At 43.6% G+C, this 21,909-nt stretch overlaps 1 protein-coding gene across 1 annotated transcript in view; it reads right to left on the bottom strand.

Moving 5' to 3' along the window:
* Positions 1–227: 227 nt before the first annotated feature.
* LOC120997050 (WAP four-disulfide core domain protein 5-like) overlaps positions 228–21,909 on the bottom strand; it is a 41,295-nt gene continuing 19,613 nt past the window's right edge. The window contains exons 4-5 of the mRNA XM_040426953.1: positions 1,259–1,412; positions 228–425 (exon numbers count right to left, since the gene is read on the bottom strand). Of these exons, the coding sequence (XP_040282887.1) occupies positions 1,261–1,412 (152 nt within the window). The 3' untranslated portion in view covers positions 228–425; positions 1,259–1,260. The remainder of the gene's footprint in view (positions 426–1,258; positions 1,413–21,909) is intronic.

Raw genomic sequence — 21,909 nt, 5'->3', positions numbered from 1 at the left:
CGGGTGCAATGCGTTCACCTCACGCATTGCACCCGCGTGGAAATCTCGCCCGTGTGAAAGAGGCCTAACAGTCAGGATACAGGGGTCATCGTGAAGGGTGTGAATAGTTCTGCATTCACTTATATTTTTCTGCTCTGCTAATCTTTGATGTTACATGATAACCCCATGTAGGTTTACCTTCCCCTCCATGTTCTTCTCAGGGTAACTTAGGACAAGAAGCACAAAGGTTGATATCATTCAGATTTATTGCATGTCATGTGGAATTGCAGGGACCATCATTCTATTCTTCTGGAGAGATCCCTTACATGGCATCTATTTCCATAATCCACTTCTGCATGGAATGAAGACTTCACACCTCCTCACAACCAATTTTGCAGCCAACGTCACAGCTCTTCTGGTTGGGAGTCCACAGGCTTAGGGTTTGACTGCAATTAAGGAGAAGGAGAACATTTTTTTCAAATTTCAGAAGACTTGACATCTATGTAAAGAATGAGGAGACTTCATTTCAAGATGTCCAGGGTACATAGGGTGGGGGGTAACTATAGGGGGTTAACTTGTGCAAGGGGTTAACTATAGGGGTTCAGAAGAAACAGTCACACCCAAACCTTGGTGACTAAGGCTACTTTCACACTTGCATTGTTGTTTTCTGGTATTGAGATCCGGCAGAGGAAACGTTTCCGTTTAGTCCTAGTGCATTCTATATGGAAAGAGATCCATTCAGGATGTATTCCGTTCCTGCAGAATTCCATATTGTGACCGGACACAAACGCTGTGTCTGGTCATGAAAACAGAAGAAAAAATAAAAAAACAGATCCGGCACAGAAAACTATGCAAGTCTATGGTGACAGATCAATTTTTTTATGGAGCCAAAAAAACTGATCCATCACCCATTGACTTTCAATGTATTTAGTGACTGTTATTTGCCGCTTTGATTTCACACAAACGCATTCTAACGGAATAGATGCATCCTGATGTGCAAAATCAAAATGAATCTGTTTAATTCCGGTATTGCGATCCTCTGCCGGGTCTCAATACTAACAGCACAAGTGTGAAAGTAACCTAAGGGAACAAAGATCTTTCTGCAACAATAGAAGACCACAGTATTATAAATGTGATGGGAGCAGGAGCTTCAGGTTACCCCGTAGATACATAGACAACCAGAAAATGTCTCATATTAGACAACAGGTAGAAAAGAGAACTTTTACAGATTTGTTCTCCTTCTCCAGACATTTTCCCCTGCACATGTATAATAACTTACTTCTACATCACTACGGAGGGGTCCTGGCACATGTCTTGACATTCTGGAGTACAGCACTTCTTTTCTCCAGGACAGTCTTGATCAGAGAAGCATAGCGGTGGGAGAATAGGACGCTTGCACAGTTTGCTCGGACTAGGGCAGGATCCAGGCTTTTCTGCAGTTGATGATATGTATTTTAACAATGCAAAACAATGGCAGTATTATTCAACAGTCTAATACTAATGTAACAGCAGTATATACCAGTGAGCCTGAGCTGCTCTCCAGCAGAAGCTGGGACACCATCTAAAGCTATGAGTTGTTTTGCCCCCTCTTGGCATTGGGATGGGCCAGCCACTATACCTTCCAATGCAGGACTGAAGAGTTTGGTGCTGAACTCCTTTTTCCCATCTTTAGGTCAGTTATCTCCTTGTTTGTATCACGTCTGATATGGCAGGTAACAGACGTGCTGCGCAGAGGGGAGGGAAGGAGAGTACCCTTCCACTAGGGAGAGGAAGGAGTGGTGACTCCTAGCTCATCTGGCACTGGCACCTGGCTGCCCTGATGTCCCTAGCTGCTAACCCGTACCCCAATCACGTGCCTCGTCCCTGGCTTACCCTAAAATAAGCCCTAGGAAGTGAATAGGGCGGTGGGAGCAGGGAAAGGACAAACAACAATTCCCGAAGGGAGACAACAAACAGAAGACAACAAACAGGAGTGAACCGGAGATCCAAAAGCTCCAGTTCCAACGGCTCCACAGCAACAGTTGTCCACCTGAGGTCAGAATAGAAGATCTGGAAAGAAGGTTTATATCTGGCAACAAGAGACGCAGCAAGGGAGAATATATAGTACAGGGGTGGCCAACCTTACAGGCACAAAGACCCAGAAAAAAAAATCGTATGACTGCCAGGAGCCACAAGCTTTCCATTTACACAAATATGCGTGCACACGACAGTATTACTGCAATTGAGTTATCAAACATTTAAAAGTGCATTTAAACCACCTTTCCTACCTGTAATGTAGACAGCTTTAGTGAGACTTCTGGCAATCTTTGTTTTTCACAATGTGTTTCAAGATTTCTCATGTGATACCCCATGCTCAGATGACTGCCCCATGCTCAGATGACCGCCCCATGCTCAGATGACCGCCCCATGCTCAGATGATCGATCTATGCTCAGATGATCGCCCCATGCTCAGATGATCGCCCCATGCTCAGATGATCGCCCCATGCTCAGATGACCGCCCCATGCTCAGATGACCGCCCCATGCTCAGATGACCGCTCTATGCTCAGATGACCGCTCTATGCTCAGATGATCGCCCCATGCTCAGATGACCGCCCCATGCTCAGATTACCGCCCCATGCTCAGATGACCGCTCTATGCTCAGATGATCGCCCCATGCTCAGATGATCGCCCCATGCTCAGATGATCGCCCCATGCTCAGATGACCGCCCCATGCTCAGATGACCGCCCCATGCTCAGATGACCGCTCTATGCTCAGATGACCGCTCTATGCTCAGGTGACCGCCTTAAGCTCAGATGACCGCCCCATGCTCAGATGACCGCCCCATGCTCAGATGACCGCCCCATGCTCAGATGACCGCCCCATGCTCAGATGACCGCCCCATGCTCAGATGACGGCTCTATGCTCAGATGACCGCCCCATGCTCAGATGACCGCCCCATGCTCAGATGACCGCCCTATGCTCAGATGACCGCTCTATGCTCAGATGACAACTCTATGCTCAGATGACCGCCCCTTGCTCAGATGACCGCCTTATGCTCAGATGACCGCCCCATGCTCAGATGACCGCCCCATGCTCAGATGACCGCTCTATGCTCAGATGACCGCTCTATGCTCAGATGACCGCCTTATGCTCAGATGACCGCCCCATGCTCAGATGACCGCCCCATGCTCAGATGACCGCCCCATGCTCAGATGACCGCTCTATGCTCAGGTGACCGCTCTATGCTCAGATGACCGCTCTATGCTCAGATGACCACCCCATGCTCAGATGACCGATCTATGCTCAGATGACCGCTCTATGCTCAGATGACCGCCCCATGCTCAGATGACCGCCCCATGCTCAGATGACCGCCCCATGCTCAGATGACCGCCCCATGCTCAGATGACCGCTCTATGCTCAGGTGACCGCTCTATGCTCAGGTGACCGCTCTATGCTCAGGTGACCGCCCCATGCTCAGATGACCGCCCCATGCTCAGATGACCCCCCCATGCTCAGATGACCGCCCATGCTTAGACTACCACCCATATGCTCAAACACACTTGGTGTGCTGGGCAGTGGCACCTGTGAAAAAAAAGGCAGAGCAGCAGTGGCAGAGAGACTGAGGCCAGCAGCAGCCATTTAAGTCAGATTAGAGCCAAAGCTGCAGAGTGGCTGTAATCGGACTAAAATGGCTGCTGCTGGCCTCAGTGAGTCTCTCTGCCACTGCTGCTCTGAGTGCCCACTGACCTGCTGTCCACCATTAACATTCATTAAAATTTACTATGGAGCTGGAAGCAGGTCCTCCTTGCTTGCTGCGCCACTTCTTGCCGCCCCCATAGCCCCAGCCCGCGGTCTGATGAATCTGGCTGCTGGGCTGGCACTGAGAAGACTGGGGGGCGGGGGCAGGCATTAGGACACAAACACACTCACAGAAGGGGGTGTGGGGCCGTGGGCGGGCACATCGGCGGCTGGTGGCGGGGTTAAGCACTGCAGCTTCGCCTTCTCTGCCGGAGGAGGGGGCGGAGCTGCAGTGAGTGACTGAGTCACGTGCCCGCTCTCGGCACTCTGAGTCCTCTCCACTCTTCCACCTCGTTCCAGCGCTTCACTTACGCGCTGCAGAGAGGAGAGTAATCGCTGGCCGCACCGCTCCCCTGCGAGCCGCAAATGAAGGCTCAAGGAGCCGCATGCGGCTCGCGAACCGCGGGTTGGCCACCCCTGATATAGTAGCTGGGAGTGGCTGACAGAGAACAGCTGAAAGGAAAAGCTACAGATTCCTAAATGGGACAAAAAGAATCAAACCTAAGCAGGAAAACCTGGAACGGAATCAATTCCTACCACTAGGTCATGGAGCGATCTATTGAAACCAAACGAGTAGCCATCGCTGTCAGCGATAGGTTGTGACACCCTCATAACAGTTTGGTTGTCTTAAAGTGCTTATAGATAGGGTTAAGCGAACCCGAACTGTAAAGTTCGAGTTCGTACCGAACTTTAGGATTTTTGGACCGCGGACCCGAACCTGAACATTTTCGTAAAAGTCCGGATTCGGCACTTTCTTGCCGCTTTTTGAAAGGCTGCAGAGCAGCCAATCAACAAGCAGTTACCTGTCTGACCTTAGAAGCCATCACAGCCATGCCTGCTAATGGCATGACTGTGATTGGCCAGAGCAGCATGTGACCCAGGCTCTATATAAGCTTGAGTCACGTAGCGCTGCACGTCACTCTGCTGTTACCAGTGTAGGGAGAGGATGCTGCTGGATTTGTGATTTCAGGGAGAGAATAGGAGAGAATCTAACTCAGAGATCTACAGACAAACAGTTGTGTGGGTGCAGGACACTATCGTTTTACCCTGCCCTGAGCTCATTGACAAAAAAAAAAAAACTTTTATAATTCTGTTAGGTGGGCGGCGGTGGCGGACATTTTATGCAAGCTCAGTGCACCAGCACTGCATCTGAGCTTTTGGGACATTACAAATCACAATTTTTTTGGGCAAACTACAACATCTGGATTAGTCAGTGTGCAATTTAAGCTAGAAATACACCCATCATTTTCTGGGGTTTGAAAAACACTTTTTTTTTACAAAAAAATACTATTTTTTGACCTTGCAGCATCAGCACGTGTGACATTACAGGCTTATATACTGCTGTCAAATTCAGTTGTTAAACAAACACTCGTTTTGGCACAAATTTTTTTAGCTGGCAGCCTTTGATGCAGATGTCATTGTGAGATACACCCTTAATACATTTGAGTTACATTCAGAGATTTGAAATACCGCCATTTGGTGCACTAATATTGAATTCAGGCCTACAGTGGTTCAGGCCGTGTGAGATACCACCTCTACATACAGGAGTTTGATTCAGCCATTTGAAATACAGCCATTTTGGGCAAAGAAATATTTAATTGAGGCCTAGTCTGGATCAGTACGTGTGAGATACACCCTTTACATACTGTCGTTCAATTCTACTATTAAACACCCATTTAGGGCAAGATCCTAAATTCGAAAAATATGAGGAGAGCGTCAAATAAGGGACGTATGCGGCTCTACGAATGGTGAGGCCTGAACAAGTACATGCAATAGTAGATTGGGTTGCTGACAGTGGATCCAGTTGCTTTACATTGTCTCCCACCCAGTCTCCTGCTGAAAGACCACAGTTGGCACCTGCAGCCGATGTCCATCAGTCTTTCATCTCACCCCCTTGCAAATCAGCCAAGCAGTCTGAGCCCCAAGTCATGCAGCAGTCTCTTCTGCTTTTTTAAAATTTAAAAACAGGCACTCACCATCTGACAAGTATTAAAAATAAATTCATTTCATTAAAATAAATTGAGAAAAGTGACGTGTTGCCCTTACAGTCTTAATATGCTGAGATTGTTGGAAACCAATTTCTAAACCTCCCATTTCAGATGTTACAATCATGTGAGCTAAATGTGCATTAGTGCTTAGACAATGTATCTAAAATGATTAAGTGACACCTTGTGCAAAATACTTATTACAATATATCAATTCTTAATACCCTAATATAAATCCATGGTGTGTCAATAATAGTATTACAATAATAAAACCATATATTGTGATATAAATGTGAATAAAAAGTATCCTCCCAAGGGTGGTTGTCGCTGTTAATATGTGACGCTGTAGAAAGTTACTTGCAAAAAATATAAAAAATGTATAAAAACAGATGAAATCGGTCTCTTGGGAGGCCAGGCGTCTGGGGCGTCCCCCTCGTACGGCCTCTTACCTGTTACCTCCGTTCACTGATTACCAGGCTGTGCTCCTTGGCTCTATGTAGCACACGAGTGTCACGCAGTCCTGCGGTCCTTCTGGTTGTTCGGTATGTCGATTACTGTCACCTTAGTGCGAACTTTCCAGCTATGTGGAGCGCGGACCTGTCACGAGGGTATCAAGAGCCACGTCTGACTCCGTTATACCCGGGGTCAGGAGGTCGCAGCGGGTGGCTGCGCGCTCTATATCTAAAGATCACGTTGTTTCTTAGTGATTGTTTTCTGTGTTTGCCTTGCTATCCTTTTTGTCTCAATCAGGGATCCGTAGCTTCTCCTCCTCAGCTGTTTCTTGTCTGCCACTCCCAACCTCCTTATATTCTCCCCTCACTCTTCTCTAGTTGCCAGTTATAGAGCTTCCTGCCTGGACATCTATACTGACCCACTGGAGTTGTGAATCCTGGTTGTTGTTCCAGAGTGCTACCCTCCGGATCCCTGTTGGGCTTCTTGTTGTCTCCTGTTGTCGCCCATCTGGGATTATATGTTGAGTTTGTATTGTCTGTCCTTCCCTTGGTGTTTTCCTTTAGAGCTAGTGGTGCGGACTAGTGTTCCCACCGCCCTGTCCACTATCCAGGGCTCAGCTCAGGGAAAGCCAGGGCTTTAGGCACGTGATCGGCGTACGGGTGAGGAACCCGTCTAGGGACGTCAGGGCAGCCAGGTGCCAGCCGCTAGGTGAGTCAGGGGTCACCACCTTCCCTCTCACTTGGGCAGGGCCTTCCTTGTTCCCTCCCTCTGTGGCACGTATGTGATAGTCACGCCGACCGTGATAGGACCTCAGCGTCTCACGTGGGAGAGTTCGCAGTATTTGCCGTAGAATCGCAGCTTGGTTGTATCACGTGATGTGACGTCAGCCGGATCAGGTAATGTTTTCACTCTGTTTGAATGTGAGGTATCTTTAAAGGGCCTAGTGCACCAAATAAAATTCCAATTAAAGATGTGGAATACAATCTCTTTAAGGTGGTTTTAGGTGGGTAGTTATAAGTCCAAAACGGTCAGACGCGTTTCGAGGTGACAACCTCTTCCTCAGTGGCCTCAGTTCCTAATACAACTACCCCCTTCTTATATAGTCAATGACCTTGAAAACCCACCTAAGACATTGTCTGGATTTTAGCGATTTTCATCCAATCTCAGTATTTTATTTTTCACCTGTTATGGTGAAGTTTTTGCTCTTATAAAGAAGGGCTTTCAATCTTTTTTAAAAAAAAAGGTATATATAGATTCTAGACCCATGTAGTTAATTCTACAAGGCAACAAGATGCCTAAGTCTCTTGCGTCTTATATTATATGCATGTCAATCATAAAGACTTTCTTTAAAAGGGAAAAAGAGCAAAAAGAGGCAAAAAACCTCTGTAGTTTCTTTGCGTTTGTAATGCGTTTTCTCATTTTCTTTCAATATTCCACTCATGTTGTTATATATATCATTGATTGTGGCAAGCCTTTTAAAGAGAACCCATTATTCAGTTGAAGAACACATATAATTAAATCCATAAGATGATAAAATGCATAAATCTATATTGCATCCTACATTTATATTCATATCCATATATGCGTGCTGAATAGAATCTCCTTTTTTGGGATGGAAGAAATAAGAAGGGCAAAGAAAGACATCCAAAAAAAGACATCCAAAAAACGCACCTGCGCAACGCCATCTGTGGCAAGGTGCACCTGACTACGGATACGTGGACCAGTAAGCACGGTCAGGGCCGTTATATCTCCATAACAGCACACTGGGTAAATGCAGTGGCGGCTGGGCCTGAGGCGGATGGCAGTTTGGCGCATGTCCTTCCACCACCGAGGATTGCAGGGCGCTTCAGTTTGCCTCCTGTTGCTTCCTCCTTCTACTCTGCCTTCTCATCCTCTACCAGTTCATCATCCAGTCAGAGTAACACCTTCACCACCAACTTCAGCACAGCCAGGGGTAAACGACACCAACTTCAGCACAGCCAGGGGTAAACGACAGCGAGGTGGAGGATGAGGAGGAGGAGATGGAGGAGGAGGAACTATGTTCACAGCAGGGTGGCACCCAGACCAGCTCATGACCATCACTGGTGCATGGATGGGGGGATACAGAGCACACAGACGATACACCTACCACAGAGGACATCTTTTCGTTGCCTCTGGGCAGCCTGGCACACATTCTAACTTGTGCTGATTACTAGGTGGCTACGCTGCTGGATCCCCGTTACAAGGACAACGTACCGTCCTTAATTCCGTCACTGGAGCGTGATCATAAGATGCGTGAGTACAAGCGCACCCTGGTAGACGCGCTGCTGGTGGCATTCCTACCTGACAGTGGGGGCACAGTGGAAGCACAAGGCGAAGGCAGAGGAAGAGGTCGCCAATGCAGCTGGGGCACCGCCAGCACCTCAGAAGGCAGGGTTAGCATGGCCGAAATGTGGAAAAGCTTTGTCAGCACGCCACAACAACCAGCACCACCAGCTGATATGGAACGTCTTAGCAGGAGGCAGCATTTCACCAACATGGTGGAGCAGTATGTGTGCACATGCCTACACGTACTGAATAATGGGTCTGCCCCCTTCAACTTCTGGGTCTCCAAATTGGGCACATGACCTGAGCTTGCCCTTTTACGCCTTGGAGGTGCTGACCTGCCCTGCAGACAGTGTATTATCTGAACGTGTGCTTAGCACGGCAGGGGGCGTCATCACAGACAAACGCAGCCGCCTGTCCACAGCCAATGTGGACAAGCTCACACTCATTAAAATGAACCAGGCATGGATCCCTCAGGACTTGTCCGTACCTTGTGCAGAATAGACATGTATACCGGCACTAAGCAGCCATTGTTATACTGCAGCGCAATTGCTCATGTTTGTATTTTGGATATTTCACACTCTTTTGGAGTGTACCTTAATTTAAAAAAATTAAATTAAAACCAAAAACCTGTGTTGGCTACCTCGTCCTCCTCCACCGCCGCATCCACCTACTCCGTTACACCTCATAAATCCAATTTTTTTTTTTGTACGTGTTTTATTTTATATAATTTCACTACTTTGTCAGTTACATTTTCTGGTGAAATTCACCAATTCTTGGGTGTATAGTACCACTGCTATACCTAATATGCCGGTTAAAAAATAAAATAAAATTGTCATTAACATTTTCTGGTGAAATTAACCAATTTTTGGGTGTATAGTACCACTGCTATACCTAGTAGGCCATTAAAAAAAATTAAATAAATTGTCATTAACATTTTCGGGTGAAATTCACCAATTTTTGGGTGTATAGTACCACTAAGTAGATGTCTTGCCGATAGCAATGCTGGGACATATCTTACTAAAATTGCTTATGTTGATGATGAGAGCAGCTTCTGGAAGGCTGACCCCTCCCCTATTATCAATTTATGATGGCAGATTTAACTATAGTCTCATATAACGTCAAGGGTTTTAACGCCCCATCCAAAAGATGCCAAATCTTTTCATTCCTGAAAAAAAAAAACTGCTTTATCCTGCTACTACAGGAAACACGTTTCAAATTGAACCACTACCCAAACCTATCCCATTCCAAATATCCACTCTGGTTTCATTGTTGCTCAAATTCAGCAGCCTCAAGAGGCGTTAGTGTAGGATTTAGGGGAGATGTGCCTTTCCAGTACTGCTCTCATATACAGGATCCAGATGGTCGCTATATTTTAATCAAGGGACAAATATCCAACCAGGTCTATACATTCATTAATATTTATGTCCCTAATACCAACCAACGAAACTGGTTTGAGAGTATCACCCCAATAATAGACACGTTTAAAGAGGGCATAGTTATTATGGGAGGAGACTTCAATGTGACATTGGACCCTCAAATGGATTTGACTTCACATAAATCAATCCTATCTCACAAAGCATTAAACGCTATTAAAAAAAAAAACAGCTCCACAACCAACACCTTATAGATGTCTGGAGAACACTCAACCCCAAATCCAGACTATACATTCTTCTCACATGTCCATGGCTCCTACCAAAGGGCTAGACCATATCTTGATTTCTAAAGAACATCTCTCCCTTTGCAACAAAGCCTGGATTGAATCAATCCACCTTTCTGACCACTCCCCAGTCATGACATTCATAGCTACCCCTCAAATGTCCCCCAGATCTAGTAGCTGAATACTTAATGAGCAGTTAATTTCCTCAAAGGAGCAGATACTTAGATTACAGGAATTCATGGAGGAATTTTTCACCATTAATGCCCTCCCAGATACCTCCCCTCATGTGGTCTGGGATACCCATAAAGCCTACATGAGAGGACAGTTTATCAACGCTGGCTCAATATTTAAAAAGAAAAGGAAAGCACACCTAGACTTGTTGCTATCAGAGATCCAAAAAATAGAAACTCTCCACAAAAAATCCCTTCAGGATGCCCAACTATCCCGGCTTTGTAGTCTTTCGGGCCAAACTAAAAAATTACCTGAACACACAATCAGCTAAGTTCTTCTTACATTCACAATACAAATTTTTCGCACATGGGGACAAGACCTCCAAATTCATGATGAATAGGATCAAAAAGAGAAGAGCACATAACTATATCAACAAAATAACCAGGCCAGACGGGAGCCTTGCTTTAACAACAAAAGAAATAGCCAAGCTATTCCAAGAATATTATCAGGCCCTTTACAACATTCCCCAGAAATAAAGGGACGCAGATTCTTCCTCCTCCTGTCATCCAATTAAACAGTTCCTCCAAAACATCCTTTTTCCTCAGCTAGAAGAATCCCAAAAGAAGGCGCTAAGTTCCCCATTCACATCTGAAGAATTAGCCATAGCTATAAAAAACCTTCGTAAAAACAAAGCTCCTGGCCCGGATGGTCTTCCAGCCTTATACTACCGTACAATTGGTGGATCTCTGATCCCGCACCTCCTAAAAATTTGCAACTTATCACTACAAGGCACTCCCCTGTCCCCAGACATGACTCAGGCACATATTACTATCATCCCCAAAGAAGGGAAAGACCCAACTCAATGTGCGAATTACCGCCCCATATCACTTTTGAACTTAGATTTGAAGCTTTTAGCCAAAATGATGGCTAACCGTCTTTCCCCCCTCCTCCCGAAGCTCAACCACAGAGACCAGACGGGATTTGCGGTTGGAAGAGAGGGTAAAGATAACTCTGCCAGATTAATTAATGCCTTATTCCATGCCAGAAAATACTCCCTCCCCCTTGCACCGATGCTGAGAAAGCATTTGATAGGGTAAAATAGGACTTCATGACCCTCACACTAGAAAAATTTGGATTCCCCTCAGCTTACATTATGGCAATCCTTTCATTGTATTTAAATGCCTCAGCATCAGTGATTGTGAACAATTCTCTTTCCCCTTCCTTTGTTATTAAGAATGGAACTAGGCAGGGTTGCCCCCTATCCCCCCTTATCTTAGTATTAATTATGGAACCTCTACTTCAAACTATCCGCCAAGAAAACTAAATAAAAGGCATTAATCTAGGGGGACAGGATCACAAGGTTGCTGCTTTTGCAGATGATCTTATGATAATCACAACCAACCCTGAAACCTCCCTGCCTATTGTATACAACATTTTAGTAGTTTTTAGCCCTCTATCTAACTTCAAAATCAATCTGAATAAATCCAATGTCCTCCCAGTATGCCATAGACCTTCTGTTAAACAAAGACTGGCCAAATCGTCCCCTTTTAATTGGGAAGCTCCCTTTCTCACATATATAGGGGTTAAAATACCTCAGGATATAAACAAACTGTTTGCACTCAATTACATCACCCTCCTTAAGTCAATGCAGGACCAATTGGACAATTTACATTCTCCAACACTATCCTGGTTTGGCCGAAAAAATATGGTTTTGTCCCTGGTCCTTCCCAGACTCAATTACCTGCAGCAGGTTCTCCCCATCCCCATCCCAAGAGAATACTATAACTCCCTCTCAAAACTAATTAGAGCCTTTGTTTGGAAAAAAAAAAAATCTAGAATTTCCATAGCAGTTCTCCAGAGGCCCAGAGCTTTTGGTGGTATTGGACTTCCCCACCCGCTTTTATATAACAGAGCTATTCTCCTGACAAGAGCCCTCGACTGGTTTAGACAACCACCCCACAAATCATGGGTGGGGATGGAAACCTCCCACTCGAATCACTCACTTAGGGGTCTTTTGGTAGACACTCAGAACTTCCCTTCAAGGGTTCTAAAAGCTGGTCCAACGTTTAGGGCTACCTTGGAGACATGGAAATGGTTCCAGGACTCCAATTATGGTATTTCTGTCCCCTCTCCTATTGTGCAAATTAGGGACGTATTAGACCTAGCCTCTGAAGAATTGAAAAAATGTATACCTCTCCCACTCCGCCACTCAACAATCCCTATCAGGTCAGTGTTCAATGACTCTGGGACTTTGTTGGAAGGTGAGGCCTTTTTATCAGCTATCCAAGCACATGCAACTAACCCCTTTGTCATCTCCTTTTTATGGAACTACATCTCCAAAAACATACCATACTGTTCTCTAATCAGACCTCTCACGTGGTTTGAATCCTTGATACAGAACCAATCCCCCCCAAAGCAAACCAATTTCGCAAATTTACAAAAGAATTTGCTCACCTATTCTGCCGCCCAAACCGGCTTACATTAATCATTGGGAGAAAGATCTGAACCAGACGTTTTCCCCTGAAGAACTTTCCCGCATACTCTTGAAACCTCATACTTCCTCTCGATGTGTGAGGATCCAGGAAAACGGTTATAAGGTCTTAACAAGGTGGTATAAGACACCGGATATAACTTGTAGATATGGTAAGGGGGGCTCGGATGTATGTTGGCGCTGCGGTGAAAAAAAGGTAACCTTCTACCACATATGGTGGGAAAAAATCCACAATTGGTGGGAAAAAATATTCTCAAGGAGCAACAAAATCTGTAATTCAGCTATTTCGCTGTCTCCTCAATTAGCTCTCCTAGGTTCCCATTCATATGACACACCCCTTACGCTTCCTCCATTATTTAACAAGTTAATAATGGCGGCACGTCTTCAAGTACCGAGATATTGGCTCTCTTCTGATATCCCCTCAGATGATCAATGGATCTGTAAGGTAGATACTATTTACAGATTCGACAAAATTGCGGCCTGGGAAAACAGGACACACGCTAAGTTCAAAGTTGTCTGGAAGGAGTGGGAATCGTATAGGAATTTTAAATAAAATTGCTACTCAACATTAGCATTATATCAACTATATGATTTTTACTTCAATCCGAAGGTCTGTTCATTAATTGTTATATCTTAACATCAACCTGAATGCACTAACATCAACCATACTGCCTGATCATTAATTGTAATGTCTTAACATCAACTATAATGCGCTAACATTAGTATATATGTCTGATTAAATTTTGTATTGTCTATAAAATGGCTATCTATTGTCAATTTGATGTAGCATCTACTACTTGTATTGTTTTTGTACGGCCTCTTTTGGCAGTTATACCGTACAATATTCTGTAATTTTTATTGTCTTAATAAAAATTATTATAAAAAATAAAAAAAAAGATAATATTTATGGTGGCTCACCTATTAAACAACTGGAACTAAGGTGCTTTGTTATATGAAGCTTCACCCAAGAGCTATGTGAGGACAATTAATATTTTAATGGTAAAAATAAATTAAATTTGTATGGGAATGGTCCACTAGGAACCAAACAAAAAGGACACCAACAGTATATTGTCCCCAATATTACATCAAATTATACCACTATCATTCAGTTGTCAACATAACATCACATAATTCCATACAAAACATAATAAAATGATTAAAATTTAAAAATAAATAAATAAAATACAAAATTGTCATTAACATTTTCAGGTGAAATTCACCAATTTTTGGGTGTATAGTACAACTGCTATACCTAATATGCCGGTTTAAAAAAATAAATAAAATGTCATTAACATTTTCTGGTGAAATAACCAATTTTTGGGCATATAGTACCACTGCTATACCTAGTAGGCCAGTTTAAAAAAACAAATAAAAAATTGTCATTAACATTTTCGGGTGAAATTCACCAATTTTTGGGTGTATAGTACCACTGCTATACCTAGTATGCCGGTTAAAAAAAACAAAAATTGGTTATATTGGGCAGACTGGATGGGCCAAATGGTTCTTATCTGCCGACACATTCTATGTTTCTATGTTTCAAATAAAAAATTGTCATTAACATTTTCTGGTGAAATTAACCAATTTTTGGGTGTATAGTACCACTGCTATACCTAGTAGACAGGTTAAACAATAAAACAATTTGTCAGTTACATTTTTAGGTGAAATTAAACAATTTTTGGGAGTATAGTACCACTACTATACCTAGTAGGCCGGTTTACAAAAAATAAATAAATTGTCAGTTACATTTTCTGGTGAAATTAACCAATTTTTGGGTGTATAGTACCACTGCTATACCTAGTAGGCCGGTTAACAAAAAAAAAAAATTTGTCAGTTACATTTTTGGGTGTATAGTACCACTGCTATAACTAGTAGGCCGGTTAACAAAAAAAATACAATTGTCAGTTACATTTTCAGTTGAAATTCAACAATTTTTTGGTGTAAAGTACCACTGCTATACCTAGTAGACAGGTTAAACAATAAAACAATTTGTCTGCTACATTTTATGGTGAAATTCACCAATTTTTGGGTGTGATGTACCACTGCTATACCTAGTAGGCGGTTTAAAAAAATAAAAATTGTCAGTTACATTTTCAGGTGAAATTAAACAATTTTTGCTGTATAGTATCACTGCTATACCTAGTAGGCCGGTTAAAAAAACTAATAAAAAATTTTCATTAACATTTTCAGGTGAAATTCACCAATTTTTGGGTGTATAGTACCAGTGCTATACCTAGTATGCCGGTTAAAAAAATAAAATAATGTAATTAATATTTTCTAGTGAAATTCACCAATTTTTGGGTGTATAGTAACACTGCTTTACCTAGTAGGCCTTTTAAAAAAAAAAAAAAATTGTCATTAACATTTTCGGGTGCAATTCACCAATTTTTGGGTGTATAGTACCACTGCTATACCTAGTAGGCCGGTTAACAAGAAAAAATACATTTGTCAGTTACATTTTCAGTTGAAATTCAACAATTTTTGGGTGTGAACTACCACTTCTCTACCTAGTAGACAGGTTAAACAATAAAACAATTTGTCTGTTACATTTTATGGTAAAATTCACAAATTTTTGGGTGTGATGTACCACTGCTATACCTAGTAGGCGGTTTAAAAAAATAAAAAATGTCAGTTACATTTTCGGGTGAAACTAACCAATTTTTGGGTGTATAGTATTACTGCTATACCTAGTAGGCCTTTTAAAAAAAAAAAAAAAATTGTCATTAACATTTTCGGGTGCAATTCACCAATTTTTGGGTGTATAGTACCACTGCTATACCTAGTAGGCCGGTTAACAAGAAAAAATACATTTGTCAGTTACATTTTCAGTTGAAATTCAACAATTTTTGGGTGTGAACTACCACTTCTCTACCTAGTAGACAGGTTAAACAATAAAACAATTTGTCTGTTACATTTTATGGTAAAATTCACAAATTTTTGGGTGTGATGTACCACTGCTATACCTAGTAGGCGGTTTAAAAAAATAAAAAATGTCAGTTACATTTTCGGGTGAAACTAACCAATTTTTGGGTGTATAGTATTACTGCTATACCTAGTAGGCCGGTTAACAAAAAAAAAAAATTGTAAGTTTTCTGGTAAAATTCAGCAATTTTTTCCTCTACCTAGTTGACAGCTTAATACAATCATTTTTATTTTACATTTTCGGGTGACAATAAACAATTGTTTTCTGTCATAGACCCCTGAACTGCCAAGTAGACAGGTTAATACATTTCTGAAATTTTTCTGTTACATTCTTGGGTTGACATTATACAATTTTAGACGTGAATAAACCCCTGCTCTGCATAGGTGACAGGGAATACAATTTCTGAAATGCTTCTTTAATTGATGCGCGCTACCTCCTTTGATTCAATGCTGAAACTTAAACAAGTTGTACCACATTTAAGCTTCAATACTTTGTCCCACATTTCCGCTTTACTCTTTTGGACAACATTTGCTCCTCAATAGCTTTTCCCACATTTCCGCTTGAATCTTTTGGCCCACATTTGGGCTTCTGTAATTTGTCCCACATTTGCGCCTCAATAGCTTTTCCCACATTTCTGCTCGATCCCAATTTTTTTAAATAAATTTTTCTCCCTTAACCGCCTCCGGACCGCCTAACGCAGGATCGCGTTCCGGAGGCGGCAGCTCTGCGCACAGTCACGCATATATGCGTCATCTCGCGAGACGCGAGATTTCCTGTGAACGCGCGCACACAGGTGCGCGCGTTCACAGGATCGGAAGGTAAGCGAGTGGATCTCCAGCCTGCCAGCGACGATCGTTCGCTGGCAGGCTGGAGATGCGATTTTTTTTAACCCCTAACAGGTATATTAGACGCTGTTTTGATAACAGTGTCTAATAAACCTGCTACCTGGTCCTCTGGTGGTCCCCTTTGCTTGGATCGACCACCAGAGGACACAGGCAGCTCAGTAATAAGTAGCACCAAGCACCACTACACTACACCCCCCCTGTCACTTATTAACCCCTTATTAGCCCATGATCACCCCATATAGACTCCCTGATCACCCCCCTGTCATTGATCACCCCCCTGTCATTGACAGACGTCCGTATGTTTTTTACGGATCCACGGATACATGGATCGGATCTGCAAAACACATACGGACGTCTGAATGGAGCCTTACAGGGGGGTGATCAATGACAGGGGGGTGATCACCCCATATAGACTCCCTGATCACCCCCCTGTCATTGATCACCCCCCATAGTCTTTTGCCAAGATATTTCTCCCACCCAGCATGGGTATATGTAAAATGACACCCCAAAACACATTCCCCAACTTCTCCGGAGTACGGCGATACCACATGTGTGACACTTTTTTGCAGCCTAGGTGGGCAAAGGGGCCCACATTCCAAAGAGCACCTTTAGGATTTCACTGGTCATTTTTTACACATTTTGATTTCAAACTCCTTACCACACATTAGGGCCCCTAAATTGCCAGGGCAGTATTACTACCCCACAAGTGACCCCATTTTGGAAAGAAGACACCCCAAGGTATTCTGTGAGGGGCATGGCGAGTTCCTAGAATTTTTTATTTTTTGTCACAAGTTAGTGGAATATGAGACTTTGTAAGGAAAAAAATAAATAAAAAATCATCATATTCCGCTAACTTGTGACAAAAAATAAAAAGTTCTATGAACTCACTATGCCCATCAGCGAATACCTTAGGGTGTCTACTTTCCGAAATGGGGTAATTTGTGGGTTTTTTCTTCTGTCTGGGCATTGTAGAACCTCAGGAAACATGACAGGTGCTCAGAAAGTCAGAGCTGCTTCAAAAAGCGGAAATTCACATTTTTGTACCATAGTTTGTAAACGCTATAACTTTTACCCAAACCATTTTATATATGGATGTCGTTTTTTTTGCAAAATTTTACAACTGAAAGTGAAAAATATAATTTTTTTGCAAAAAAATTGTTAAATTTCGATTAATAACAAAAAAGTAAAAATGTCAGCAGCAATGAAATACCAGCAAATGAAAGCTCTATTAGTGAGAAGAAAAGGAGGTAAAATTCATTTGGGTGGTAAGTTGCATGACCGAGCAATAAACGGTGAAAGTAGTGTAGTGCAGAAGTGTAAAAAGTGGCCTGGTCATTAAGGGTGTTTACGCTAGGGGGGCTGAGGTGGTTAAATTTGGTCTCTTTTTCTCACGCTCCCTCTCTGGCCTGGAACCCTGATTCCCCGCCACCCGTGATCACCATGGTAGGTGCATAAAAGAACATCGAAAGTTGATAGAGCAGACGTGAGACATGGTGGGGCAGTAAGTGTGCACACGCCTACATGAACTAACTGACAGGGGTCAGCCCCTGCAACTTCTGGGTCTCCAAATTGGGCACATGGCCTGAGCTTGCCCTTTACACCTTGAAGGTGCTGGCCTGTTCTGCAGCCGGTGTATTGTCTGAACGTTTCCTAATGTTTTCGGGTGTACCCTAATTTAAAAAAATAAAAATAAATTTTAAACCAAAAAGCAGTGCAGGCTACCTCCTCCTCCTCCACCGCCACTTCCACCTACACCCCCACATCCACCGCCTCCTCAACCTCCTACTCCATATGGACCTGGTCCTCCTAGATCAATATTATTTATTTATTTTAAGTTTTTTATGTTATTTAAAGTCATTTCCCTATCCACATTTGTTTGCAGAGCACTTGCCATGCTCTTAACCACATTTTGACGACATTTGCAGTCCTCTAGCCGTTTCCATGACATTTTTACAGCCATTTTAGTGCTCAGAAGTTCGGGTCCCCATTGACTTCGATGGGGTTCGGGGTCAAGTTCGGGTCGCGAACTCGAACTTCTTTCCGAAGTTCGCCGAACCCATCGAACCCGAACATTCAGGTGTCCGCTCAACTCTACTTATAGATATCAATAGTCCTACAAACCTAATAAAAAGGCCTCTCTGTAGAATGGATGCCCAGTAAGGCCCCCAGTGGTTCCTGTAGCTCTTTTGTGCTATGATAATGGTCTCTAGAAGATCTACTCATTTCAGATATTGATTATTGGGAAGGTTTTTGCCACGACATTGCATGTGTGTAGTTTTCATTAGCACCAAGTTATCATATCACATATAAAATACAGTTTGACTTTTATTACATTTGTTCGTTGGAATAGAATACATTTAATTTTTATTCTGTTTTACTGCAGTGCTCATGGACTGTAAATGCGTATTATCTATATTACTCGGAGGTGCTATGGTTAGCATTGACTGGGGAAGCTTAAAGGGGTATTCGGCCGAGAACCTCATGTGCTCGAGCGCAATGCTCAAGTCTCCTCCCCACACATTTCTTGGCTGCTATGCAGCCAATAAACGTGCAGGAAGGTACTGGCATGCACTGTAATGCCATAGCCATGTTGGCTACTAGCATTACAGTGATTGGCTGGCCGGAACGCGTCATCGAGTGCTATAAAGCACCCGATGACACGTGTTCGGCTCAGTCTTAGTCAGGGATAGTATAGTATATAGTATATATAGTATAGTATAATATACAGCATAGTAAGGGAAAGACAGTGTAGGGAGTGTAATAGGAAGATTTTTATTTTTTGTGCGCATCCCTAAAATATCTGTGACATCCAGTGTACTTTTTCCGTAGACGGTGTCCGCTGCAGACAGTTAAATCATCACCGCCACATCTCCTGTGTAAAGTGTGCGCATCCCTTAAATATCTGTGACATCCAGCGTCCTGTTTCTGTAGATGGTGTCCGCTGTGGACAGTTAAATTATCCGCTGCGGACAGTGACATTAGCTGCGCCACATCTCCAGTTTAAAGTGTGTGCATCCAAAAAATATCTGTGACATCCAGTGTACTTTTTTAATAGATGGTGTCCGCTGCGGACAGTGACATTAGCTGCGTCACATGTCCAGTGTAAAGTGTGCGCATCCCAAAAATAACTGTGACATCCAGTGTACTTTTTCAATAGACGGTGTCCGCTGCGGACAGTGAGATTAGCTGCGCCACATCTCCTGTGTAAAGTGTGCGCATCACAAAAATATCAGTGACATCCAGTGTACGTTTTCCATAGACAGTGTCCACTACAGACAGTTAAATTATCTGTGCAACATCTCCTGTGTAAAGTGTGCGCATCCCTAAAATATCAGTGACATCCAGTGCACTTTTTCCGTAGACGGTGTGCGCTGCGGACAGTTAAATTATCCGCGCTACATCTCCTGTGTAAAGTGTGCGCATCCCTAAAATATCAGTGACATCCAGTGTACTTTTTCCGTAGATGGTGTCCGCTGCATACAGTTAAATTATCCGCGCTACATCTCCTGTGTAAAGTGTGCACATCCCTAAAATTTTATTGACATCCAGTGTACTTTTTCTGTAGATTCTTTGGACAGTGACATTACTGGTGGTACCTCTCCTGTAAAAAGTTTCCTCATCCCAAAAACCTGTGACATTCCGTCAAGTTTTTTATTAGCCGCTGGTGACAGCATTGACATTATCTGCGGGATATCTCCTGTGTGACGTTTCCACATCCCTTTTTACCTTTTTAAATGTTTTTGCGCATACATTTTTAAATCCTATGCTATATCACATTAAATGAAGAAGGCGAGCAATAAGGGATGGGGAAGTGGCCGTGATGCTGATGGTGCATGCAGAGGCCATGGCCCTGGGCGCGTTGAAACTGTGCCTGCTGCCAGAGCACAAGAAAATCCATGATACCTAGCTTCATGTTCCAGTTTGCAAGGCAGTGCAGGACACCACTCTTGAAGTCAGACCAGTGCGACCAGGTGGTCGGTTGGATTGCAGCAGATAATGCTTCAAGTCAGTTGAGCACCACCCTGTCTTCCACCAAGTCTAGTCTTGATACTACTTTCTCCCATCATGGAGAGTCTGGGCAAACAAGTGATCCCCCACTCGGATATTCCAAGGACCTCTTTTCCTCGCCATTCCTTGATTTGGCCCTCTCGCCAAGCATGTTTAAAGAGGGACAGATCTTGTGCCCTGATTCCCAAACTCTTGAGCATCCACAGTCACAAGAAGATGACGGTGGGGAACAGCAATTACTGTTTAATGAGGTGGATGATGATGAGACACAGTTACCAATAACTCAACAGCAATTACTGTCTCAAGAGGTTGAGGAAGAGGATGAGACACAATTGTCAATCACTGAGGTTGTGGTTAGGTCAACAAGTCAGAAGGATGTGGGCATGGATGTCTGACCTCTGTGAGGTTTTAAGAAACTTTGAGGAATCAACAAAGATGGTGAGCGGCGATAACGCTATTATCAGCGTAACCATCCCACTTCTGTGTCTACTCAAACGCTCGCTGCTCACATTTAGGGACGACGCTTTGCATGTGAAAGAGGTGGAAATGGAGAAGACATTACACAGGGTGATAGCCAGACCACCCTCAGTTCGTCTTCTCAGCGCGAATTGGACGATGAAGAGGAGGAGGAGGAGGAGCAGGAGACGGTTGCCTCTGCTACAGAGGGTAGTACCCATGGAAGTTTAATTCCATCTGTTCAGCGTGAGTGGGCAGAAGAGGAGAAAGAGTATGAGGAGATTGAGAGTCATCCTCCTGATGACGACAGCGAAGTCTTGCCTGTTGGTACTCTGGCACACATGGCTGACTTCATGTTAGGCTGCCTTTCCAGCGACCTGCACGTTATACGCATTTTAGACAACATGGATTACTAGTTGTTCACCCTTATCGTCCCCCGCTACAAAGAGAACTTCTCATATCTCATTCCTCTGGTGGAGAGGACGAGCAAAATGGTGCAATACCAGAAGATCCTTGTTGAAAAATTGCTCCAAAAATTTCCATCTGACAACGATGGCGACACGTGGTACGAACTGGAGCTCTACACCTTGGAGGTGCTGGCCAGCCCTGCTGCCAGCGTTTTGTCTGAGCGGGTATTTAGTGCTGCTGGTGGCATTATAAGCGTATCCGCCTGCCAACTGAAAATGCTGACAGGTTGACTCTTATAAAAATCAACAAGGCCTGGATTGACCATGACTTCTCTACTCCACCAGAGGAAAGAGGCTGAACATATAGGAATATTAAATGTGGCTTTTATGGTGTATTGAATACACTGTATTCCCATGCACCCCTTCCACCACAAACAATGGTATGTGGTTG

Source organism: Bufo bufo, chromosome 4 (assembly GCF_905171765.1).
Source record: "Bufo bufo chromosome 4, aBufBuf1.1, whole genome shotgun sequence".
In the NCBI taxonomy this organism is placed as follows: domain Eukaryota; kingdom Metazoa; phylum Chordata; class Amphibia; order Anura; family Bufonidae; genus Bufo; species Bufo bufo.
Note: the sequence above shows the minus strand (reverse complement) of the source record. Positions and strands in the feature narration are given on the sequence as shown.